The sequence below is a fragment of the Vipera berus genome (assembly GCF_964194415.1).
Source record: "Vipera berus genome assembly, chromosome: 1".
NCBI lineage: Eukaryota > Metazoa > Chordata > Lepidosauria > Squamata > Viperidae > Vipera > Vipera berus.
This window is the reverse complement of record NC_138202.1, coordinates 235,171,186-235,198,831: the sequence shown is the minus strand read 5'-3', so window position 1 is coordinate 235,198,831 and position 27,646 is coordinate 235,171,186. Positions and strand designations below refer to the sequence as shown.

The 27,646-nt window shown below is 36.7% G+C and overlaps 1 protein-coding gene across 1 annotated transcript in view; it reads right to left on the bottom strand.

The window, feature by feature from the left end:
* Window positions 1–27,646, bottom strand: part of ADGRB3 (adhesion G protein-coupled receptor B3) — a gene marked incomplete at both ends in the record, with an annotated part of 531,496 nt that overhangs the window by 24,602 nt on the left and 479,248 nt on the right. Inside the window, 7 exons of the mRNA XM_081313695.1 lie at window positions 2,250–2,893; window positions 6,438–6,477; window positions 9,636–9,731; window positions 16,999–17,170; window positions 17,530–17,628; window positions 21,553–21,638; window positions 26,307–26,373. Of these exons, the coding sequence (XP_081169821.1) occupies window positions 2,250–2,893; window positions 6,438–6,477; window positions 9,636–9,731; window positions 16,999–17,170; window positions 17,530–17,628; window positions 21,553–21,638; window positions 26,307–26,373 (1,204 nt within the window). The remainder of the gene's footprint in view (window positions 1–2,249; window positions 2,894–6,437; window positions 6,478–9,635; window positions 9,732–16,998; window positions 17,171–17,529; window positions 17,629–21,552; window positions 21,639–26,306; window positions 26,374–27,646) is intronic.

Genomic DNA, 27,646 nt, shown 5'->3' with positions numbered 1-27,646 from the left:
AGTCTGACTTAACTTTGCCTTTTATAGCCCATAACAATAACAATAATACTTTTTTTAAAGGTGAGTTAAATCTTGAAATCCCATTAATGTGAGGATAACTATCTGGTATTCTTTCACCCACTCTCTTGAAGGGAAATGAGTTATTGTTCAGTTAAATTTGAAGTTGTCTATTAGATGCTGAGCCCAATTTACTAAAGCCGGAGAAACCTGTCTGGAAATCGCCCAGTGCTACAATGATATCCCAATAGCCTAGCCCATTTTTTTTTCAGTTATTCATTGTTTGTAAGAGGCTTCCTTGTAGACCACAAAAGAAGTTACTGGCAATGTGTGAAAAGATGGCATTGTATAGAGCAGTGGCCCCAACAGGGACCGGTTCCATGGAGAAAGGTTTTTCCATGGACTGGAGGGGAGGGGGGGCATGGCTTCACATACTGCCTGCATCTTGTGAATTGGGCTTCCCTTGTTTGTGTGGCCCGGTTGCTGGCATGCCACACATCAGTGCCGGTCCACGGACTGGGGGATGGGGACCCCTGGTATAGACTGCCTAGGAATCCTATAGAATGTCTGAAGTTTTAGGCAAAGTATGACATGTCTGTATTATTTTAATATGCTGTATACTTTTTCTAGGCATTGTATATGATACCTAGGCATTATGCAGAATGACAAGAACTATCTAGGCAAAGTCTGAAAAGAGAGTAATGAAAGAGGTAAGGATAACACTAACCTTAACCCTGACCCTTTATTGGAAAGACACATATGAAAATGTAAAAAGAAATGCAAAATGAAGTATAGGACTTTCCTTCTGGAAAAAAATAACAACTGAAAAAGACCCATATTGATTTACCTGTTGCAACAAGAGAGGCTAGAATGACATTTTAGTGGGAGCATTTAATACTTTGCTTGTTTGCTTTTTAGCATTGCATAGGATGCCTAAGAAATGTGTGAAATAGTAAGTGTTTCATACTTTGATATTCCACTTTTGGCATTCTATAGGTTTCCTAGGGATTCTATAAAATGCTTAATTTCACACATTGATGATAACATATATACAGAAATATGTACTTATGATAAAGATGGGCAATACATCAGAACCTCTCTTGGCCAGTTCTATTCTGTTTAAAAAGGTCCCTTCAAGATGCTCAAGGTGCATAGTACGCAAAGCCAATCAAGTTGTACAAGAGGCAAGACCTAGCCCCTGAGTCATAGAAGCCTCTTCCCATCATTCAAGCAAAAATACAATAATCAAACAATGCACATTTTGCCTCATCACACTGGCTAATAGTATGACCAGGCTAATAATAAAAGAAAAAATGAAAAGAAATGAAATTCTATGACATTGTTTGAAGCGACTAAAGATCTAGATTCTTAGAAGTAAAAGGAAAGAATATAAAGTTGGTTTAATTGATCAAGCTTAAAATTGTCATCTCTGGTAACCCTTAATGGACTTTTGGTGACATCAGAACCGAAGCAATAGCTTTACAGATTTGTTTATATATAGGAGAGGAGATATGGGAAGGAAATCATTTGTTATATTTTAAGAAAATGTGATACATTACTAAAATTGTTTATACCTGTCATCATAATGGGGGAAGTCATTTCTTTGTATATATATTTTTATTTTTCTAATATTTTTTCTATTTCTATGTCTATTTCCCCACCTTTTTTCCCGCGCCTTCCCTTTTTACTTTTTATCAGTTATTGTTTAGTTTGACTCAGTTCTGTAATTAAAATCTTTTTATAAAATTACTGTCAAATAAGAAAAACTCTCCATAAGCCATTAGCACAGGGGTCTTCAAACTCGGTCCTTTTATGACTCATGGACTTCAACTCCCAGAATTCCTTAGCCAGGCATGAGGCTGAGGAATTCTGGGAGTTGAAGTTCATGAGTCATAAAAGGGCCAAGTTTGAAGAGCCCTGCATTAATTAGCATAACAATAAGTGCAGAAACATGCATTAAGCCCAGAAAGATAGGAATACAGGGAAGGAAGGGAAACACAGACAGCCTTGCAAGAGTCTGATACTACAGCCTATTTCAATATAGTATAGTTTTAATCTTTTTGTGAAGTTGATTTCCTGATCTGGTCTACCTCGTAGGGTGTAGGGTTGACAGTCCAGCAGCAGGAGAAAACAGTTGCATACTGCTTGTCATTGGTATGTGTGTGTGTGTGTGAGAGAGAGAAAAAGCCATCCCCATCTGTATTTGACACAACAAAAACAGGATGCATGCACTCCATTTCTACATCACTAACCTCCAAAGAACTCATTGAAATGGTTGATCCAGTTTCGCTTCTTGCTAGTCCTGTGCTATCATCCATCTCGGAAGCTATGAAATTCTTTACAGCTGTGCGAGGTTCAAAAGGCAAGTTCTGCATGTGTTCCTGGGTGGGGAGATGTTGATCTAAACTCATATTGAACTGGTCCATTACATTTGGGTTCATACTAAAATCAGGATTAACTTTGTAGTGCAAAAGCCTTTCGTGAGGCAAGGTCTCCATGCCTAGATTCAACTTGCTGTCATCCTTCAGCGATGCCTGTGTGTTCACTGAACCTCGAGGCATGACAATGTAGTCGCTATCCATCATGCGGTCCTGAGGGTGGACTACATCCATGTCTGCACCTCTCAGGTTGTCATCAGTACATAAATAGACAGTTCGCCGTAGCTCAGTGTTGTCTTTTTTAAGACACTGGTTAGCTAATTCACTCATGCTCATGGGCATATGCATGCCTCCCGACTGCTGAATGATCACCTTAGAAATTATATTCCCGGGCAATGTGGAATAGTTCATTCCTTCAGGATTGGCTGGCTTGTCTTCTTCATCATCATTCAGGGAGATTCTAGATAGGGTGCCTGTTATCGTAGCTGCTCGGCATGGCCCAATGTCCTTATGGAGAACTGTGAATTAAAGAGCAGGAGCACAAATTGATAAATGCCTCTGAAATTAGAAGCTGGACTCCATCTGAAAGAACATCTTTACTCATACTGGTGCTGGATCAACCTTCTTCAACTTGGCCATGAGGAGAAACTACAATTCCTGAAATTTCAACCTGCTTTCAGCCTGGTCAAAGGAGGGGGCCAAGCTGAGGAAGGCTGAAAAGCTTTAAGCAAAGCAATTATGACATTATATATATATATATATATATATATATATATATATATATATATATATATATATATATATATATATATATATATATATATATATATATATATATATATATATATATATATATATATATATATATATATATATATATATATATATATATATATATATATATATATATATATATATATATATATATATATATATATATATGGATCTACTCCATTTTTTCTTCCCTCTTTTCCATTTATGGTAGCTGAAATCAAGGGTAGTCTTGGTATTATAATATGCAGGGCTTTTTTTCTCATAGAATGCTCAGAACAGAGTTCCGGCACCTTTTTTGGATGGAACCTTGTAGGGTAGGCAAGGCGGTTTGTATGACATGTGTGAGTTCCGGCACCTTTTTCTTTTACAAAAAAAGCACTGATAACATGTATAATTACTGAGAGTTATACGTGGTGACAAATTATTCTATTAGAAGATGTGTGATTGCTTTTCTATTTTCAATTAAACAAAAAAAAAAAAAACTATTTGCCTCGAAGCAAAGATATAGATGAGAGGGACTAGACCATCTCAAATCTTCTTGTAATGTAATTCTTAACGGAAATTGATAAAAATCCATTTGAGAAAATTGTCATTAGATTTTTCCTAAGTGCAGATGTCAAATCACTTCAGCCAGCCACCTTTTATTAAAGCTTTCATTTAGAGGGTCAAATTTAAAATCTTTAATTTTTAATAATGAAACCTGGTCATATTTATTATAAAGCTGTCTTTTTCAATAGAGTGCTTCTCCTTATCCTTTTTGAGCAGAAATGTTTTGGAAAGCAGTATCACATTTCCTTTGGTTTTAAGGAATTGAAATGAACGGCTCTGTTTCAAAAATCTAGCTAAAAATCACAGTATCATTAAATTGCCAAGGAAGGGAGATAAAGGCATCGTTGTGAAGTGCAGATGTAATTAACAAGTGTTTATGTTCAAAGGAAACTAGGAAAGCCATTTCAACTTAATGAAACAGTATTAATGTATTGTTTGCAGTGATATATAAGCACATTGACTGGAACAATTTACAGTTTGCCATGTATTCACTGACACAAGAGGAACTCCACAAGAAACCATCACTAGACTCAATTATTCTGGATAACTTTTGTCCGGTCTTTAACCTCCCTTTTTTAGGAAAGGTTGTTGACAAAGTGGTTGTGAAACAGCTTCAAAGGACTCTTGATGAAGCAGATTATCTGGACCTCTTTCAGTTAGGTTTTAGGCAACAACAACAACATGGGAGGGAAACAGCACTGATCATGCTTTTGGATGATCACTGGTGTGAGTGGGATGGGGTAGTGCATTCATCCTTAGTCTTCTTGGCCTCTTGGCAGTCTTTGATCATCTTATCATGGCATCCTTTTGGACTGGCTATGAGGGTTGGGGCTGGGTGGAACTGTATTGTGCTAGTTCTTCGTCTTTCTCCGGGGCTTTTTCCAGTCAATGTTGATAGGGAGTGTGAAGTCCCACCCTCAGCTCCTACTGTTTGGGGGGGGGGGCAGCACAAGGTTGAGAACTCTGCTCCTGTTTGAAATCTACATGAAGCTGCTGGTTGAAGTCATTCATTGTCATGGTATGCTGATGATACTCAGTTGTATCTCTGCCCTTAAGTGAATTAACTGTGCTGTCCTTTCTTGGTGATTGGATACGGTGGATGGCAACAACAGGTTTTAGATCAATCCTGGCAAGACTGAGTGGCTTTGGGTTTTGGGGCCTTCAGTTTCTAGGGTCTTATCATCTGTGGAGCTGGATGAAGTTGAACTAACTCATGACTCTTGTTTAAAGAGAAGATAATAGTTATAGCTAGGAGAACCACCACGATGACCTCTGCACAGCCTTGCCAGTTGTGCCTGTTCCTGGACAAGCAAGTCTACTCTCAGTTACACACTTCCCAAATGGATTACTGCAACATGGAGCTGCCCTTGAAGAGCATCCAGAGGCTTCATCTGGGATAAAATGTTGCAGTGTGATGTGTGCTCTGAGATCTATGCATGTTACACCTCTGCTTCACAAGCTGCATTAGATGCCAGTTTGCTTTCAGGTTTAATTCAAGGTGTTGGTGATAACCTATAAAACCCTAAACAACATGGGGGCATGTTATTTGCAGGGCTGCTTCTCTCCAGTTACATCTACCTCCTCTCATCAGGTCCAGTATGTTACCCATCTTGTTTATAAAGAAGTGCCGTCTGATGGGAACCAGGAGGACAACCTTTTTTGCTGGAGCACCTGCCTTTTGAACGTCCTTCCTCCCATTAGCTAGGATTAGTTCCAACCTTACTTGTCTTCTGAAAAGCTCTACAACATGGTTTTGCCAAATATGCCTGAGGATGCTGTTATGGTTTAGAGCCTGCCAAGTGATTATATTCAAGATTTTCGCTTGCCTCATTTTTCTGTTTTTTGGTTGTATTTTTGATTTTTAATTGGGTTCTTAACTTGGTTTTAAAGGGGATCATTGTGTTTTATTGATTTGGGGGTTTTGCTTATTCATTATTTATTTGGTTGGGTTTTTTTATTATATTGAAAACAGAACCACAAATGTGAGATGGGCAATTGTACAAGTTGAATAAATAAATACATAAAACTAAAATAAATAAAAACTGAAGCTCAGATCTGGTGGATCATCTTTGCTCCCTTAGATTTGAGTGAGAACCTGGTGGCAAAGTTTTTGGCTTATAGAAAAAGGACCTTTCTACCCTTTTACACTCAGTGCCTTGTGACTGATGACAATTGGCATTTTATCGAGCTATAGCCATATTTAATCAAGCACAGCATTAACTGAATATGGAATATATATATATATATATATATATATATATATATATATATATATATATATATATATATATATATATATGTATGTATGTATGTATGTATGTATGTATGTATGTATATATGTATATATGTATATATGTATATATGTATATATGTATATATGTATATATGTGGTAGTTATATGAATTTGTCTGCCAATTGAACTTCTGCTCCAATTATTAAGTACTTTTCTTTCCTAATCCTTTCGTTCTTGCATATGCAGATGATTTAATATATACAGACTCAGATGCTGTCTCAGAGAAGTTGTTTTTAAAACCTTGTAGCACCTGAGTTTTCCCAACCTGCTTAAAAAAATGTACATTATTTTCATACTCAGTTTATACAGTAACATATTTTTATCAAATTTTGACCACCTCTTAAGGTTTGTAGGCAATCATGTTGTTAAAAAGGAATCAAATCCTTCAGAAGAATAAAGCTACCGTACTTTTAATTTAATTTCATTTGGTGCTCGGACAGCCTTACCTGACCGACAAGCAATGTCCACATCTTTTTCAAAATCTGTCTGTAACAATAAGAAATAGAAGTGAAATGAGACAACTGTTAGCAATCATCAGCTGAAGGTCAAGCTAAATGTGGAACGTCACCCAGAGGTGCCATCCCAGCTCTCAGACTCCGTAACATGTAACACAGTGTGCATCTTCATTACACAGTGCATTGAACCTTCACTCTTCCAGCCAGTGATATGAAATAAAATAACAAGCACAATGATTTACTGAGCTATGACACCGTGCCACGTGTTGGGTAATTAAATATTACAGAAGAACAGAAATGTGTCCAGCAGTAATGACAAATACCAAGCAGAAGATGCTATAGCATCCACTTCTGACCTCAGCTATCACATTTCCTGCTAATATCTTCCTCACTAAAGCTAAACTACACATTCCTACTGAATGACCACAACTTTGGTCACCATATCACAAAAAAGATGTTGAGAGTTTGAAAAAAAATCAGAGAAGAGCAACTGAGACAATCAAAGGCCTGGAGACTAAACATAAGAAGAACGGCTGCAGGACTTGGGTTTGGCTAGTCTAAAGAAAAGAAGAAATAGGGGAGACATGATAGCAGTATTTCAGGGGCTGCCACAAGGAAGAGGGGGTCATGTTATTCACCAAAGCACCAGAGGGAAGGATGAGAAACAATGTTGTAAACAGAGAGAGACTGGACAACCATTTGTCTGAAATGGTATAAGGTTTCCTGCCTGAGCAGGAGGTTGCACTAGATGACCTCCAAAGTCCCTTCCAACTTTATTTTTATATTATTATTATTATTATTATTATTATTATTATTATTATTATTATTATTATTATTATTATTATTATTATTATTATTATTATTAATAAAAAAGGTAAAGGTTCCCCTGCACATGGGTGCTAGTCGTTTCCAACTCTAGGGGCCGGTGCTCATCTCCGTTTCAAAGCTGAAGAGCCAGCGCTTGTCCGAGGACAGAGTGAGCGCCTGTTACTCGTCCCAGCTTCTGCCAACCTAGCAGTTCGAAAGCACGTAAAAATGCAAGTAGAAAAATAGGAACCACTCTGGTGGGAAGGTAACAGCGTTCCGTGCGCCTTTGGCGTCTAGTCATGCCGGCCACATGACCACGGAGATTATTATCAATATCCAGGTGTTAATTTTCCTGGTTATTTATCCAATGTCTTCATTTTGCTTAATTTTCCTATCTTCTACAACCAATTGAAAAGATATTCCTCATTTATTTCAGATGTAGAGATTTGACAAAGAAACATTTAGCACCAATATAGAAATTCAGCAGAAGGCATGCTGCTGCTAAGTCCATTATAAAAAAGACTTTCACATGATCCTTTGTAATTATGTATTTGCACACGCAGAAGAATCACCTTTATTAAATTTTCAGATTTGATACTGATATAGGCTAATTAGGTTTTCCCACATAATAACACTTCATCCCTGCATTGCATTTTACCTACCTAGCACTGCAAACATAAACACACAAGCATTTTTAAATCGTGGTTTTATTAACCTCTTCAGTGCATGTTGGATTTTTTTTGTTTTTAACGAAAGGTGACTTTTTCAGTTCTCTTTCACAGTAACTCCTCAACATGTAGAAATAATGGATTTTTATTGCATACAGGCTTAGTCAAACCAATTTGCCCACTTTAGAATTTAGAAAAGTACTGGAGATTCTATAAAGACTCCTTTGTAAACTTGTCCCTTGCAACAACTGCGACACAATTTCAGAAATGCACCTAATATATACCTCAGAAAAGCCTGGGTTTAAATGAACGGTCACTTTAAAAATCACCTTGTTTTTAGCCCACAGAAACAGCTACATTTGAGGAGATGGTCCTTTCTCCCTATTTATTATATGTAGTTCTCCTTGTATCATTTTGAGTGGTAGGAAACAAGTATGGGAGAAATGTTCCAGACTGGTCAGTTAATTTGGTATATACGAGTGGTTTCTTAACAGTTAAGTACATGTAGTCCTCGACTTACAACAGTTTGTTTAGTGACTGTTCAAAGTTACAACAGCACTGAAAAAAGTGACTTATGACTGTTTCTCACACATATGACCTTCACAGTATCCCCATGGTCACCTGATAAAAATTCGGATGCTTGGCAACTGGTTCATATTTATGATGGTTACAGTGTCTTGGGGGTCACATGATCCGCTTTTGCGACCTTCTGACAAGCAAAGTCAATGGGGAAGTCGGATTCATTTAACAACCATGTGACTAACTTAACATCTGCAGTGATTCACTTAATAACTGCAGCAAGAAAGGTTGTAAAATGGAGCAAAACAGAAATTTTGGGCTCAATTGTGGTTGTAAGTCAAGAACTACCTGTCCCTTACATATAGTGGCATATGTGGCAATTTTGTGGTAAGAATAAGCAAATCCTTTCAAGGATATCCTAGGAAGTATATGGAATTTATTTCTAATTTTACACACCCACACACACTCTCACTCACTCACTCACACACATACACACATACAGAGCAGTATAGTCATTTTAATGTAATGGCTAAAAACTGACCATGAAACAAATGCTTGAAACCCTGATAAGGAAATCCTGTTAGGAAAGCAGCTGACATAATAAATAGTACACCATAAAAAGCCAGTTTGCAATATGTAGGATTATAATTTAAAAGCTATTTTACAAGCTTGTAATAATGCAAACAAAACACATTTAACACATTAAAGGTACTATGAATATGTCATAACATCACCATCACCATTGCCACCACCACCACCATTTATAATCATCTTCATTCTTACATAACCTAAGAGTTTTCCCTTTGATAGTCTCTTTTGCATGCAGGAAAATACAGCAGATCTGAAATGCATCAGAAAATGAATCATATTTGTTGTATTATATTAGATCTAGAAGGCCACCAAACTCTCCAATGGCTTTGGGTGGCTTATGTCATTAAAATAAAAGTGAAACAGTTTAAAAGACAAGAAAACTTACATATTTCTATAATGCATGTCTATGAATTAAGAAATAAAATAAAAGTAATTATATTGTATAATGTTTGCTTTCTACTTCAATGTTGTAATTACTGAATCTATTCATTTTATGATTCTGAATATGGGACAAAGTGTGAAACTTTTCCACCACAAGATCGATATGTTAGCTCTGATGCACACTATCTCTGCAAATGGTAGTCAAGGGTAAATATAAACTAACCATGATTTGAGCATGTCCATTAGGAAAGGAACTTGATGAATCTGCATTGATTGGATCTTGGCAGTTTCTTAAACGACATCTAAATGCATCTTGAACCTGGCAAGATATAACAGATATTCAATATGCTTCTTAAAAATAGATAATCGTAGAACAAATTATTAAAGCTATAACAAACAAATTCTTGATTCATCATTATTTTCTCATTTGGTTTCAAATGATGTCTACAGTGACATTATGATAATTGTACAAACACAGTAAGCAAATTAAACTGAATATTTAAATTGGACTAGCACAGGCCTGTGAGTAGCTCTTGAGATGAATGTCCCAGTGAGACTTACTCCCAGGGAAGTAGGAATTGGACTAAAGTCACAGATCTTTTGTTCAGTATGCCAAAGCTGTTTTTATGACTTCCTAGAGTAGAACAATAAATGCATCCTAACTTAGTGAGCATAACGGTAAAGGCCATTTAGACAATGGGAAGAAATCCAGCAGGTTTCTTTCCATGAATATGGATTGCATCCTTTACCTGACCACTCTTAAGTACTAATTGACACCAACATAGAAAAACAAATACTATAGCACCATAATGGTCTTTTGAGGGAAAACAAAAAAACTACCCGAGTGATTCTAACTGAAAAATTATTCAGATAAATTCTAAATAGATCACGCCTAGATCTGCAGTTCTATTTATAAAAAAAATATCCCAGCCATGTTAATTTGTGATGCTCAGTTGGTCAATGTAGACCACAGATTATCTGGGAGCTATGGAAGTAATCTTACTGCAGTGTCTAGAGGCTGTAAGGATCTGGATGGAGAGGAACAGGTTAAGGCCATGGTGGCGAACCTATGGCACGCGTGCCACAGGTGGCATGCAGAGCCCTCTCTGTGGGCATGTGTGCCATCAGCCCAGTCCTAGCCCTTCAGCTGGATTTTATAAGGCCTTTTCGCTTTAGGCCTCCGCCGCCGTGTGAAAAAAAAAGGTTCAATCAATCAATTTAAATTTCTCATGTGAAAAAAAATGATCTCGCAAAGTTGGAATTTATTGATTGAACTTTTTAGTTCCACCCAGTGTGCCATTACCACTGCAGCCACGCCCACCCAATGGGCCACGCCGACCCAATTGGCCATGCCCATCCAGCACCCGATGATACATAAGTGGGTTTTGGGTGGCAGTTTGGGCACTCGGTCTCTAAAAGGTTCGCCATCACTGGGTTAAGGGGTAAACCTTAGCATGATGTGCACCTGTAGGTTCAGAAACTGGCTAATTCTGGGGAAACACCATATTTAACAGAGGAAGAGCTGGTGTGCAGTTTGAGGGTGCTCTTGAACTCATAGCTCCTGCTGGTGCAGCAAGTTGAAACTGTGACTAAAAGAGTTCCTGGGTGCGGCTGACATATTCCTCATCACCTTTCCATCTTACATTGCTTGGGACCTGGCTACCTGACAAACTGCCAACTCTAAACAGAAGCTGTCCACTTAAGGCATGCTTGTGGAAAGTGCTTGCTGAGAGTAGTTACTCCTCATGAATTGCAATGAGAGGCAATCAGAGAGGAGGAATCTCTGGCAAAGAACCCTCTTTTTATGCTGTCCCTTCAGACATAAGAACTGCACCCTCACTCTGGGCATACTTGAAGTTTTCCGAACACCATTTGGGTATGGAGGGCTAAATTGGCAGAGGTACCTTGCTGAATGGTTAGTTTTAAGTTCGGATGACATATGGTGTGATTAGAATATTATGAATATTTAACTTATTAGAAATTATTAAATATTTCCATTTATAAAGCTATTGCTTTATTTTGTATTGTGTTGCTGCTGTGAGCCACTTAAGATAATTGAACTAGTGTAAAAGCAGCTGCGATAAACAAAACAAATAAAACGTCATTCAAGATGAATTTTTGGTTTCCTCATTTTGTATTACTTGTCCACTGAAATTCCTTAGTTATCATATTTCCTCATTTTTTTTTACTCAACAAGCTAACCTCTAAACTCCATGGCTTTGTTCTGAAAAACAATGCATAATTATTATCTCAGCGGGGTTTATTCTTGCTAATCATGCAGCAAATAGAACTACTAGCACTCCAGTTGGGTTTAAAGCCAAATTCCAGAATTCTCAACATCTCTGGATGAATGGCACCAATTTTAAGAAAACTCACCAGGACTTAATCTGTTGAAAGCTAAAACATGCCAACTTGTGTCTGTTCCACTGACATTCCAGGGAAATATTCTAGCTTCTCTAGGTTGGACTATGGCTGAAATGGCTCCTGCACAAATCTTTCCTGTCACATTTTAGTAACACACATAAGCAATGTAATTCCATCTCACAGAAATTTTGGCAGTAAATTTCAGCCGTAAAATGTCATAGACCAGCAGTATTGGTTGAGATGGCAAAGCAAATTTACTTTATCTCACTTGCAGGAACAGGGTCAATACTGAGCTGCTTATAACAATAATATATTCAGCTACAGCCAGATGAAAGAAGGCATTATCTCTGACTAGTCAAATGTACAGAATGATTATCAGGGCTTTTGTCCACAGCATTGTTTTCGTAGACAAGCTCTATCCTTCTCACCATCCACTACTACTGGAGGGAAACTATGATTTTGATCCCCATCTTCACCAATCTTTTGGAAAGTGGAAAGGAAAAAAAAAGCAGAAAGGGCTCCAAGGATCCTGTATAAAAGCTGCACAAAAACCGATGATGGCTTTTTGTGGTCTGTAGACCATGCTTTAACGGCTCATGTCCAGTAGTATGAATAAAAATGATCGAATCCATTTTTTTTTCTGAGAGGTGAGCTAACCATGACCTGTCAAAGTCACTCTAAGCTAGCATGGTTGCCCAAACCTCTAACTGCAGTGAACAGACCAGTAACCCCAAAAACTGGAAATTAAAATGATGCTGGGGATGGAGGGGGAACATAATTTTGACTGTCTGTCTCTTTATTGGCCCTTTCCCAGAAATCAAGATCAAGCCATCTGCCATGCTCAGGGTGTTTATAGAAGAATGGGGCATCATCAGTTCTGTCTTGAAATTTCTCCCACCCACATTGAGCGAAAATGGGATGTTCCATCCTATTTGGCCCTCTTTCTGTGCTCCCCACCCCCAAGATGACATGAAGCTGCATGACTGTCTTAGAACCAAACAGGGAGGGAGGGAGGGAGGGAGAGAGAGAGAGAGACAGGGAGAGAGAGAGAGAGACAGGGAGAGAGAGAGAGAGAGAGAGAGGGAGGGAGGGAGGGAGGGAGGGAGAGAGAGAGAGAGAGAGAGAGAGAGAGAGAGAGAGAGAGAGAGAGAGAGATGTGCTGAACGTGCGGATACCAGGGAAGTGGTTTCCCTGGCAACAGTAACCAATTCAAAGCTCCTCTTAAAAGTTGCCTTCTCTCTTCACCATGTCCATTTGAAAAAATGTCCATGACATTTAGATACTGAGGGTGTGGGGAGGAGGTGGCACATATTTGATGCTAAGCATAATTTTTAAAAAAACCACCAGACAATAAAGAGCATTTCCTTTTATCACCAAAAGTTAGGATATGACAGCTCAAATTAGGGGCATGAATAATTAGGCATTTGATTTTTCTCTTTCTTTAGCAGACATGCAAATACATGGCCACAGTTTACTCTATATGTATAACTGAAAGGAAATATGTGGAAGTTTGAAAGACTAAATTCCCTCTTGTATCCGGTTAACAGGAAGGGAACTCCAAAATTCAGTTTTATGCTAGCAGGTTCTTTGTTTATTGTATCAGGCAAATCAGGAATTCTGGTTTTAAAAACAATCTCAACTGCTAAACATTCAGCCAAAACCCTGAGTTGTTTTGCTGACTTAAGAAATAATCACATTTAACTATAATTGCTGGTTTATCAGGTAGGAACATTCACTTGCATATCATGGTTTAGCTTTGCATAGGAATACATCCCCATCTCAATAAAGAAAAATAATACATTGAATAGAGAACTATAAACTGAGGATTGTTAACTATTTTTCTATTGCATTCCTTGTCACTACCTTTCATTCATTAATTATCAAATCTGGATAATTTTATTATCGAATTAGTGACCATTCTGCCATTTTACTCTGGGCTATGCCAAGCTACTCTTTGGTATGGTTGCAAATAAATGCTTAAATACAAATGTCCAGCTACCCAACTGACAACACTGGATTCACTCTGTATTTGATTAGGTCTTCATTCAAGCTACCTTGAGATGAATTACATGTAAGACCCTAACTATTTTAGACCTCCTTTTCTCATCCACACATCATTCAAATGACGGATTATCATCACCACAGCAAACAGGTCATTACAGCACAACACCATCCATATACTCAACGTGAAATGTCTCTTATTTTATTTTATCACAGCAAATGGAAGAACAAGGGAGATCTCTTTCCAATTTACATTTCTGATAATGGGATATAATAAACATGGATGTGTGAATGTCCAGATATTATTGCACGACTCCCACCTAGCACAGGCAATGATGGAGTTAGAGAATTGCAACACAGGGAATAAAATTATATGCATATGCAACTTCGTGAAATGTATTTTTTCTCTTAGTTGGATGTTAGGACTGCTGAGCCAATTAAAGGGGGCTCTGAAGAGAAGGAAATAAATTAAGGGCATAAGATTGTGGAATGGAGCTTGGAAGGAAGGCAGAACATGTAAAGAACCTCAACTAAGAGGTGGTGATCTCAGGAAAGGGGCCATCATACGACAGGATATGAGGGGCAAGAATGGTGAGTGATTTCCCTTGCGAACTTTAGCCAAAGGATTGAGCTGATTTTTTTTGCAAAGGGTAACACAAATGGAGCAGATATTTTCCTTCTCTAGATGTACTGTATAGCTTCTGAAGCAAAGCACAGACATTGCTGGAGATGCCAAAGCAGAGGATGAGCACTCTCAATTGGACTTTGCTAGGCTATTCTTTGCTGGAGATAAAATTTAGACTGGAAATAGATGATCGATGATGTTTTTGATGCTTTCTATGTGTTATGTTGTTGCAGTGACAGAACAAAACAGCTGTGATTTTTTTTTTACTCTAAGATTTGACATTATCTATGACAAGTCATTTGACATTCAGATTTATTGTTTTGCCTGCTAGAGGCAGATTCCGTATCTCACATGGATAAATGACAGGCATGAGATACGGAACTCATTATCCTTTAATCCAACAATATAGGCATGTTTTAAAATTTTACTAAAAAAAAGAACCCTCGAAATAAAACACTTTAGAACTCATGTACCTTTTTTAGATGGGAAAGAAGACTCATTAAAGTCCCGAATACACAAAATCAGAAATCAATACTTTGGGGATCTCCTTGAAAGCAAAAATGCTTTAATCTTCATAACATTATGAGTTATTTTCTGACTAGAAAGCTACTTGGTGCCAAAGCAGATGGTGTGGTAGATTTTTAAATTCATGTATATAAAAGGTGCATTTTAAATATGGCTAATATAAGATTAAACATGTTGGATCTTTCTTTTTTTTTTTAGAGCACCCTTCCAGGTGGGCAGGCAAACTGAGAAGCAATCAGGATCACCTGCTTCAGAGTGTTTGTGTTAAATAGTAGCAACATTCTAGAGCTTTGTCAACCAGATCCTTTTCAGCTGTTCTGGAGTACAACTCCCATAATCTCGAATGGCTCCCATGCTAGCTGAGGTGGTCAGCAATATAAACGGGGCAGCAAAAGTTCTAAACTTACAGTTACCCAATGATGATAAGGTTTGAAACCATACGTAGAAATTGAAGTTATCCATGTTACTCAAAATTTTGAGCCCACTTGGTTTTCTTTGATACGAACTGAAAACACAATTGTGGTAGGACCAATAGATAGATAGGTCTGACAAATTTATTCCCCCTTTTTTAAAAACAAGAATTTTAAATCCGCTTATCAGCATCAAATTTAAAATGGTAGCAAATGAGATATTTATATATTTAGAATTAGGAACCTAGATGCCTCTGATCATATGTTCTGATCATATGTTCAACCTGAGAATTAAGTTCCATCAGGTACAGATTCTTATATCTGATGATTTATGCACAGAACCCCCTGGCTTTCTTTTTATAGTGATCTAATAAACTGGCAGTCAAAATATTTATTGATAACTTATTGGGAGTTAAAAATGCCAGTCTCTATTAACATTCTTCCAAAGGTCTACAACTATCTACCAATCCATCTTCTGCTTATTTTTCCCCCATCTTCTGCTTATTGAAACATGAAGTTGCCCTACTAATCATTTCCTCAGAACAAGATTACATCTACCGTAATAGGCAATATACTGCCATGGCAAGCTGAAGCCAGCACGAAGGGTTCAAGCATAAATATAATGACCAAATCCAGTGTGGCTGTCAGAGATATCTTGATGCCTACTCTATTACTACCAGTACCCCTCAATGGTAAACTATTGACCTTGTGGAAGACTATTTTTTCACTCAACTACCTGTAACCACCTGTAGCTACTTATTTTGCCCCATTGATTCCCAGAATGAAATGCTACTTGTTGGGCAATAACTACAGGGCTTCTATATGTCTTGGAGGTGAGGTGGAGCAGATCTCATTTTCTATCCTGTAGCTATTTTTTTATGTTTATGGAATGGTCTGTCAGTGGGGCAAGAAATAGGAAAACCCCAACTACTTTAGCAAAACCATACTGAATTCAAGATAGGATATGTGACTCCTGAGAAGCAAAAAACCCAGTACTCTTTTCAAGATTTACTAATTAAAGCAGAAAATTTGGTCTAAAGTATGCAGGGTCAATTGCAAATGGACAGACTTTTCAGAGATGGAGCTCCAGCAAAAGCTTTTGAAGAGGAAAACCAACCCATTTGCAAATAAGCTGCACTGTTTTCAGTGAGGACAACAACACTTCCGGCTATAAGGCTGACATGTGGTAGCAAATAAACCACGGGAGGTGTAGCTTTTCTGCTGTTGTAGTTCTGCTATTGCTCTTTGTGGATCAGCACTGAGTACAACAAAAGTTACACTCTTGATGTCTTATGTGGGACTGAAGCCTTCATTTCAGGGATAGTTAGATTGTTAGGTTCAAGCCAGATGTCTAGGACTAGCAATACCATTTAGACTTATATACTACTTCATAATGCTTTACAGCCCTCTCTGAGCAGTTCACAAATGTCAGCCTATGGCCCCCAACAATCTGGGTCTTCATTTTACCAACCTCAGAAGGATGGAAGACCGAGTCAACCTTGAGTCGGTCAGAATCGAACTCCTGGCAGTGAGCAGTGAGTTAGCCTGCAATACTGCATTCTAACCACTGCGCCACCACAGCTCAGGAAGCATTCTGGGTTGTTGTAAAATTTCATACAAATAGAAGATTTGGAAGACAACATCAGGAAGTGGTTTCTTACCTCCCTTCGGAGAATGCAGTGAACCATGACAATGACCAACCCCTGCAATGAATCAAATACAGCAAAGAGTATTTGAAATAAAATGGATCGCTTATCAGTCATCGCCAGAACTGCAGACATCCAAGTGAGAGCCAGGAGAGGTAGAACAACACAGGAACTCCACAGGGAAGCCCTAAACAGAGACAGAGAGGAAAGATAACAGCAACAAGAAGATTGTAGGACTATTGAACAACAAAAACAAAATCAACTACAGAGAGACAGGCATATCCAAATATATAAATCATACTTAAGGATGGCAACTTTTTTTTTAATGTGAAAACCCATGATGTTATATAGTTATAGAAAAACTGATATTGTAAAATATTATCCAGTTGAATTAAAAGGTGCGGTTGCCATTTTTCCTTTTCCTTTTTTAAACAATTAATTATGTTCAATATTAGCAGTTTTAATCTTTCATCATTGTAGCATTTTTTTTGTTCACATGCACTGCATAAGATTTGTAACAAGAAGATGTAAATGATTAGGACTAACATGGCATTACTGGCGGTGGTGGCTGACAAAGCTGTTGTTGAAACTACTCCACACTTGGCACATTTGAGCGTCAAACCGCTATGAGGCTCACTCATCTGACTGCAAACAAACAGAACACCCACAAAAAAGAACAAAATATTGAAATTTTTGGTCACTGCTGAAATTTAGCTTTTTAAATATGATGTCATGCAAGAAAAAAAAATAGCAAGTTGACTTATTCAGGATGAAACACTCTGATTGATTTTAAGCCTATATAAAAATCATACATTTTTTAAAAAAAATCACATGTCAAAAACATGTTAATTCTATTGGGGGAGGGAGAGGCTTCATTTTATCCAAGGTCTAATTCTTCGATTTGATAATTTTTGAAGCCTGTCCTGTCCCAATCTTCATAGATAAATGTCTGTTGATCACACTGAAGGAAACAAACATGTGGTAGGTTAAGACAAACAACAAAATGGCCCCTCTAATCAGACCACTCAGAAGAATAAGGATTTGCTCTTAACAGAGTAACAGAGTAACAGAGCAGATTGATAAGGCAAAAATACAGTACACACATTTCCACTGAAATTGGAAAATGCCCATGAATTAGTACAGTTCTGTCAATCTATTATGGGAAAGTATGAATCAGCTTCCCCTCTTAGTTTGAATTTAAGTTAATGCTGGTCTGAATAGAGTTTGAAATGAATGGAATTTAATGAAAGTGTTAATTCAGGCTAGAAATTTAATAAAACACAGTACACAGGCATTAAGATTAACATATATTTATACAGATACTGATACATATTTTATATCACAACACCCAGTAGCTGGTTCTGTCTATTTTCACTATTTTTATGACAAATTCATTAACTGGCTATTTTCATTTTTCCATTCATCTTAATTTATTTCTATGACAGAAGATTCTTTTTAATCAGCTAAAGTAGCTGTTATTATATACTGAAGAGAAAAGAGGAACGTTAAAAAAAATCTTCAATTGACTTGTAAAATATTGCATTCCCAACACCTTTATTTATAGTAATTTATAGTTTTATTTTAAAGCCGTAGGATGACAGTATATAAAAAAAATTCTTCTAAAGCAGAAGGTGCAGGGTTTTTTTTGTAACAATGCATCGCTTATTTCTAGAACAAATCATACAAATAAAGAGAGCACACAAATAAAATGGAAAATATTAAGATTTTCATTTGTTTGATACAAATAAACATGACATGGAAAATGAGAATCTTATACTGTGGTAATTTTTATTTTCAGGTCTGTTTCTGTTCAAAGGTACATAAAGGCACATATAAGAGAAAAAGAGTAAAAATAAAAATTGTTCTGTATGAGTAACATGATGATATAGACTAGACATTCTTGCACTGTGATATGTTGAAAAATGATAATGTTAATGTTGATAATTTCAATAACTTTGATATTTATTTTTATTTTATTTTAATTCCATTTATATCCCGCCCTTCTCCGAAGACTCAGGGTGGCTTACAAGCTTAGCAGTAGCCTTCATTCTATGTATATGCCTGCTTATTAGGGCTTTCACACACACCCCAAGCGGCATTATTACAAAGTCAGCTTAATTGCCCCCAACAATCTGGGTCCTCATTTTACCTACCTCGGAAGGATGGAAGGCTGAGTCAACCTTGAGCCTGGTGGGATGCGAACCTGCACTAATTGCAGGCAGCTGGTGTTACTTAAGGAGGCATTAGCCCACTGCTCCACCAAGGCTCTACTAATTCATAGTTCTCAACTTACAAGTGAATGAAAACTATCTGTATACAAATTATGTTTCCTTACAAAAAGTTTCAGTGTGATTCACAACTTAAAAATGTACACAAAATAAGTGTGTGTGTGTGTGTGTGTGTGTGTGTGTGTGTGTGTGTGTGTGTGTGTGTGCCCCTTAATGAATATAACAAATTGCACATTACAAAGAAAAAAATGCAAACAAAAACTAGATGCAAAAAGCAAAATATATTTATCCAGAATTTTTGGAATGTTTGCAAAATTTTCAAACTCATGTACAAGTTTCAGAACAAATTTATGGCTGGGAAAATAAAAATGGGAGTGGAACTGAAGTGAACATTTGTGCCCATCCTTACTGATATAGAGAATACTGCTTGCTACAGGAGCATTGATCAAGTGATGTATGAAAGCCCAAGATGGTATTGCTTGCCAGCTTCAGGAATGTTTCGAAGCTTAACCGTTTATCAGTTTCATGAGAAAAAAGCTCTAGAAACCTCTAGAGAAGCCTTCTTTAGGAGTTGAAAAATAAAACATGTAAGAATAATATAGAAATGTATTCCAGCATCACCACTGCCCTGTTCTCTTTCCTGTGCTGATGGCAAAATTCTGAAAATTCTAATCAAAACTCTTTTTATTTAACAGAGATTAATGTGGACAGTATGTAGTGAGAAGCAGAGAATGCAGGCATTCTTTTCCATAATCTTCTTTAAAATTTATTTGTATTCCACCTTTATTATTTTTACAAATAACTCAAGACAGCGAACATATCCAAAACACCTTCCTCCTGCTATTATCCCCACAACAACCCTGTGAGGTGGGCTGGTCTGAGAGAGGGCCACAGGCCCAAAGTCACCCAGATGGCTTTTATGGCTAAGGTGAGACTTGAACTCAGAGTCTCCTGCTTTCTAGTCTGGTGCTTTAACCACTAGGTCAAACCAGACACTTTCCTACTTTGTAATTTTAAATCCTATATCCAGTGCTTTCCACTTTGACATTAGGATTGTGTGTGAGTGTGAGTTTGTTTGTGTGTGTGTGTGTATGTGTGTGTGTGTACTTGCTTATGGAGAATAGATCTGACGTCTATTCAAATTCATCACACCTGAGCTCAAACCAAATAGAGCAATGCATTCTCCTTAATAGGAAAGGAAGGCTGCAATAACTTTCTTGCGAGAAAGCTTTTGAGTAAATATGCTACCCCGCCTTAAAAAAAAGCATTTTAGGTGGATATTTTTTTTTTTTTGCATAGAAAGCCAGACTTGGTATATCAACCACATCTTCTACTGCTTTGTATGTGAAGAAACGCCTTGGCTTAAATTCATAAATTCTGAGATTGGTAAATGCAAGTGGGAGAATCATTTTTTCATGACCTCTTTTTGCCCTTGCAGCTTTCTGTCTATTTTAGAACAACAATAATAAAGGAATGGGAGGGAAAAAGCAAATGGACAAAATTTCCTCAGTCTCATCTCCCGTGAACGAAAATCTCTGAAAAACCCAGACTCGTTCTGTCATGTAAGGGCTACTTTAAGAGCACAGAATTCTAGCGACGTCAGAAAAGAAGAATGAAATGAGTACGTGCAGAAACGATATGAATCAAATCATCTTTTCTCCATTTCTCTGAGAACAAACACTAACACTGGAACTAGGACCAACCCTGATGACATTACCTAGTTTGGGTAGTGAAACATCTGCAAGAAAACAACCAAGCTCAGAGAGCACCAAAAACCCCTAAGAATAAATATAAGTTTTTATATTCACATAACAGACTTTCAAACCCAAATTTCACCTGCACATTGGAGAGCCAATAACTGCAGAAAACAAGAGACAGTAATACTTTAGCTTGCTTATTCGGTAGTATGTCTAATTCTTCTGGATTCATAACACATAAGCAATCACACAAATGGCCCAGTTCTCTCAGTTTTTTAATCTGAGAGAGCTTCTGGCATTTTTAAAAGTGGATTTTTTTTTTACTAATCAAAATTATATAATTCTAAATACTCAACTTATACAAAGCCCAGGAAAATTTCAAAGCAGGGACATGCATGGTTATTCACCCTCTTTTTTTTGGTAACTTAATACAACTGTACTTGTGTTTTATTATTTTTCTGTTGCTCAGTCACATTTCCTCAGGAAAAATAAGTTAACTGCAATTTGGAGATGAATAGAACTGGAAATTAAATTAAGAGAAAAAAAGTTCAAAGTGAAATTAAATAAAAATACATGTGGTGAATCTAACAATAAATAGACAAAATTTAGTAATAAATCATTGATATATCCCAACTTTTGCTTACCCTGCTCTGTGTTTGAGTTTTTTATCTAGGATTCCATCTCTTGAAACTAGTTTATTAAACACAAGGATGCCAATCACCATGTTGACCTGTTAAATATGAAATAAACAAATAAAAAGGTAACAGCTGCCCCTTTAATGACACTGAATGAAACATGAACTTTAATACATTTGGTATAAATTTAAAGAACCAGGATCAACAATTTGTATCCTATATCTCAACATGTGTGACTCCTACAAAGCAAAGAGATGCAAGGATCTGCATTCTGGAGAGAACTAGATATTCCAGAAAGATGCCATGCCTTGTAAATCAGCCAATCAGTGTGATCCTTGCCAATGGTATCCAAGATAGACATGGATACGTATAGTTCTCACACTCCAATTTGTATTTGATATAAATGAGAACATACATACTATACACACATATACAGAAATAAAACTGTAAGACATTGAGCACTATAGAATTCTGCTTATCTATTTTGCACTGTTAGGTTCAGATTGGACAATGAACTATAATTATAATATAATCTTATGCGAACAGGATAAGGAAGGATCACAGTTCCTATGTTTTGTATGCAAAATGGAAAATAGTCAGTTTTGGATTTCTCCAGATTCTAAGAACAAAGGAGGAAAAATCTCTAATAACATTATAATTCTACTGGGAATACAATTTTTGAATATGATTAAATTCATTAAATATGTAAATTTATGCACATGCAAAGATTACCTGCAAAGTGAATCCTGTTTAACTCTGATTTTCTTTTATTTAGACAAATATAGAATTGCACTGTTAACTGACATTTATCTACTTAGAAAGAGTTTAGAGCATAAATGGAAAATCATAGATCCCAGGGTTTCAAGTGGCTTTGTTTTGCATGCCCTTGAAACCTCTCTCACTGCAAAAGTGAAAATCTGCTGGCATAATTTCCTGTGATTTAAGGCAAGAAATACATAGAAATTGTAGGCTATGCTCTAAAATAAGCTTAATATACTTTAAAGAATGCATGCATGACTCTGAACAAAGAAAAAACAATACATTCTGGTTCCATATATGTATCTGACATGATTCTGGCTATTTGGCTCATCAAGTCACCCACCAACCAATTCTATGTGTCAGTTGCTTGCCTTAATCTAAAGGAATTATAAGGGGAAAATGGAACATTCTTACAATAATTAATTAGGTTGAGGTAAAGCAGAGTTTAGCCAATATCTCATCCAATCTATTTTGAAGCTAATGGTGATTTGTTGCAAGAACCCTAGCTAATTGAGATGTATATTGCATTTAAGCTGCAAGCTTGCTTATCAAGGAGTTCAGAAATCTAGTTTTCATTTTTAAACCAATATAGTTTATTGAGTTACTGAGGGGTTTTTGTTTTGTTTTGTTTCTCATAGATCAACAATTCTCATGAATCCTCCTCTGAGTTATATTAAGTTATTCTTCCAAAGGTATATTGTTCATGAAAACTTTCCAATATATTTTAGCACATTCAAACATCACAATCAAACTGTTTTGGGCTGACCATTAAATTTAATACGTTGCAGCTAAGTCCCAACAGGATCTTATCTCATAAAGATTTCATTAATTCCACTGGGATACATAAAGATCTAAATAATTCAGAAATCTAAAATGTTTGAAAAATCATGGGTGGTCATAAAATTTGAACAGTGTTATGAGCCAGTTGCATGACTGAGATGCTGACACTTCTCACATCTTGCTACATTATACTTTTATACACAGGAGACTGTGTCAGTGACAAAAGTAACACTCTTATTTAAGAGTGTGATAATTTTACTTTGGTTTTACACTAAGAGTCTAACCATTTGCTTTGTGTGTATAAACTTCTATACAATTGTAAAAGGAAGAAAATTATTTTTTAAAAAAATTACTATCTATTGAAAATAATCTAATCACCACAATAAATGTTCAATCATTGGATATCTTAATAACACCATGTAGGAATTAAAACATTAATATAGTCTCAACTGGGATGTTTAAAATGAAGACATGGAGAACTTCTCCCACAGGTTGAAAAGAGAGAGAAAGATAACACAATTATAAGAGTATCCTGTGTACCCCCTCCTCCTTCCAATATTTTAGGTGGTTCCAATCCTCTACTCAGTTCCCACTCTTCCAATAAATAAGGTAAAATTAAAGATAGTGGTTTAAATACCAGATAAGATGGTAGAGGACAGATGTGGAGAAATGTGGTTTTACTCTGGATATGTCCACTTTGGTTTTAGCACACCTACTTTCCCCTTGGCCCAGCACAGGCAACCTCTCATATACGACACAAGATCCAGTCCCAAAGAATGCATAATCTTATGGAACTAGATCTTACCACTAATTTTAGAGGCAACTATGACTCTCAGTGACAATGGGAAGGGAATGGTCCTAATTTTGGAGTTCCTTTGATATCTGTTTGGCCATTTTCAGAACAATAAACTTTATCATGTTAAATTAAGATATCTTGAATGTAGGTTTAATATTCTAAAAAGTATACACATCTCTATCAAATCTAGACATTACATTAACACGTGCTAGCAGACGGTGTGAAAAAAAAGAAGAAAGGGCAATGGGACACAACTACAAGAATAGAAGAATATGATTGTGTCTATGTGTATCTGTATGTACATGTATGTGTGTGTTTGCATGTATATGCATACACAGCTACAAATGTGCTACTTGTACGTTTATACGCTCAATAGTCTGAAGAGGCTTGCCCCAGTTTAAAAATAACACTTGTAATCAGAGTACACGGAGCTGATGCCATTCATGCCACCTAGATAATTTTTATTTGCTTCTTTATAGGTATACTTTGTTTTCTCCCAAAATATGCTACAAAGTGTATAGCCTAAGATTTTATAAATGAATGAAAAAATATATATAGGTAATTTTGAAAAAAGGGCATATATTATTTTCTCTTATTGACATTATTCAAATGTTTGAGACAGTCAGGTAGATACTTTAAGTATGGATCCATTATAAAGCGATTATATACTGTACATATATACACATAGTTGTCTCTTTGTGTGTGTATTTCAGGACCAATTCAATTCCAAGAACTGGCAAAAATGGAAGGCAAATCTGTATTTCAAACATTCAGGTGACTGATACATATGCTGTGTATGGAAATTTGTGTGTGTACATGTGTATATGTGCACACACACAAGGAGAAGTTCTATTAAACAAACAGGTGAAGACTGGAAGCTTTTAAAATTAAATATCTTCTCACTTGGCTTAATATTACAAACAGAGGGTGAAAGGGGGCATTAAAAGATGATCTCATATGATTTTTCTTGGTGTTACCCTACACTGCCTGATCTTTATACTAAAGCAAATGAACCCCATTTGGCATGGCAAGTTCTTACTTTAGGTTCAAGTTGGGCTGCAAATCTAAGCTCCTCTCCTAAGGAGAAAGCCCCATTAAATCCAGTGAGAGGACGTCTGGCTAAATATGTTTGAGATGATCTCGCCAAGCTAAAATTCTCCTTTTGTTACCAGCCAAACATACGTAACTGGCACCCAAAGTGATAATAGTTGGGCATCTCATAATAAAGGCTGGCTGAAGAGGCCTCTACTATTCCTCCTTTCCTGCATCTCTGCCAAGAGAAGATATAACCTGAACATGGATGAGAGATGTCAAGGAAGCTGCATCTTTAGCTGGAGCCACTGATGGAATGTCAGCAGTTCTATTTTATCAGCTAGATAAATTCAAACCCTGAAATGATTGTGGCCTAAGGCATCCTCAGAAAAATTACTCACCATTTTGCTCTGTGCTCTTGGAGATTTAAGCACATGAAAACTAGGTGATTATCCTGGGATAACTGTTACCTTTTCGCAAACTGCTATTTGTGCTCAGACTGCCCTTTGCTCAGGAATGGCTGAAACGCATTCTGTGCATTGGATTGCTTCATAATAAGCCTCTTATTTAGAATTGTATATCCTCTAACACAACAGTGGGAAGTAAATGACTATTGTTTGAATAAATTGACCTTTGGTCTCCATTCCATATGGAATGGGCAAACCTTGTTTATTTGATTGAAACTGGAAGACAAGAATAGTACCAGGCTGCACAAACATACCAGCAACCAGTCTGCACAAACAAGGAAAGCCCCATCTGCAGGATGCAGGCAGCACACAAAACCACGCCCCCTCCGGTCCATGGAAAAACCTCTCTCCACATATCCGGTCCCTGGTGCCCAAAAGGTTGGGAACCTCTGGTTCATTATGAAGTTTATGTCACAAACAAAATAAAACAGAAGATTTTTCACTGATTAAAAGAGCAAGGTTCCAATTGAAAAGAGGCTAGTTCAGACTTCATCTCTCTTATTCCCATGATGACACAGGATTATGGGATTTGAAGTATAATAGTTTTGTAGGGCACCTGACAGAGAAAAGACGTTCTGAAAGGTATGGACAGAAATTTATTAAGGTGGGAATGTTTGTTTTTGTAATTAAAGTATTTAGTATAAACACAAGGTAGTTTCATAATACAAGAAATAATTTCTGCTTGTATTCTAAGTATTCTAATATTTTTTTTCTAGGTTTTAATCTCATACAGAAAAAAATATTACACAATCCTCTTCCACAAATAAAACTGCACACATATTAAATATATAAAAAGACGCAAACATTATAAAGTGTGTAACAAATTTATACAGTACAGTTGATGTAAATAAAAAAAGAATTCTCATCTGTTTTTCTTTTTTCTAACTATGCATCTACCTATGACTAGTGAAAATGCCAACAATACTTACCAGGACAACAGCAGCTGCAGGTCCAACAAAGGCATAGAGAAGTCCACCTTCAAGAGATAGCCAGCAACTGGAAATATTAAAAAAGAACTAATATAAATTAATAAGGTGTAGCATCTGTGTGTTTATCCATTGCAAAGCTTCACTGATTCCTTCTCTGCTGGATTTCAAGGTCCTTTCATCAAATATAGCAAGTATCATGTACTACAGTTGCAGGCCAGCCCATCTTGAAACAGTAATTTTTTAAAAAAAATAATAATAATCTATTTTCACCACTCTTTTTAGAAGTACAGAATATACAGTATTTCATTTATAAGAGAGACTTACACTGTAGCAGATGATAAGACGTGGCACAGAAGACAAAGCTTGCTGAACTGTATATGACCTAAGTCAATCTCTGCTTCATAGTATACTTGCTCCAGAATCATGTTTAACACTTTTAAAACTGGCTAAAGCAGCACTTTTTATTTATTCAGTCTTGAAAAAATGCAATTCCCTTACAACTTCAGTCACTTTTGAGATCAGCTTGATTTTGGGTGGTCTTGTGAATATATCCATGCAATTTCATTGCCAGTAACACAGAAGTAATTTGCCACTGCCTTCTTCCAGGATGTCTTTTCAACTTTTCACCTTTCTTGGTGGGCTCCTTTCCAAGTACTAACCAGTTCTGAGTTCAGGTTCAGCTGAGCCAGGCTAAATGCTGCCATCTAGTTCAGCCCACACAACCACAGAACTGACATTGTTACAAAATACTGTCTGCCACCTGTTAAGGAATCCCGGGCATTGTTTTATTTTATGTGGAATAATTATATTTGAAGAAAAAATAACCTGCTTGTCATGAGTTTGCGTTCTCTGCCTTTTTAAAAAATTGCCCTTATTTTTTATTAAACAGCATTACAATTTGAAGAAAATATTGGTTATCTTTAAAGAAGCTTTTATAAGGATAGGATGGGCAGGTTTTTAAAAACAGCCTTTAAAATTCCAATTCCAGTTCTAATCCTCCATATATTAAAAATATATTTTAAGGGTTTCAACCAACGAAGGCTTTAAAGCAGTGTTTCTCAACTTTGGCAACTCTAAGATGTATGGACTTCAACTCCCAGCATTCCCAGCATGGCTGGCTGGGGAATTCTGGGAGTTGAAGTCCACACATCTTAGAGTTACCAAGGTTGAGAAACACTGAATAGAACAACCACAAGGAAAAAGTAGGCCACACAAACTGATTTTGTTCCCTCTTTTTTACCCTACAACCCCTTCCAATCTTTCCCTCAGCCCACTGAACAAGGACTGTATTGCTGGGAAACTGAGAGATCTAGTTCCAGTGCAAGATTCATTCACCTGAT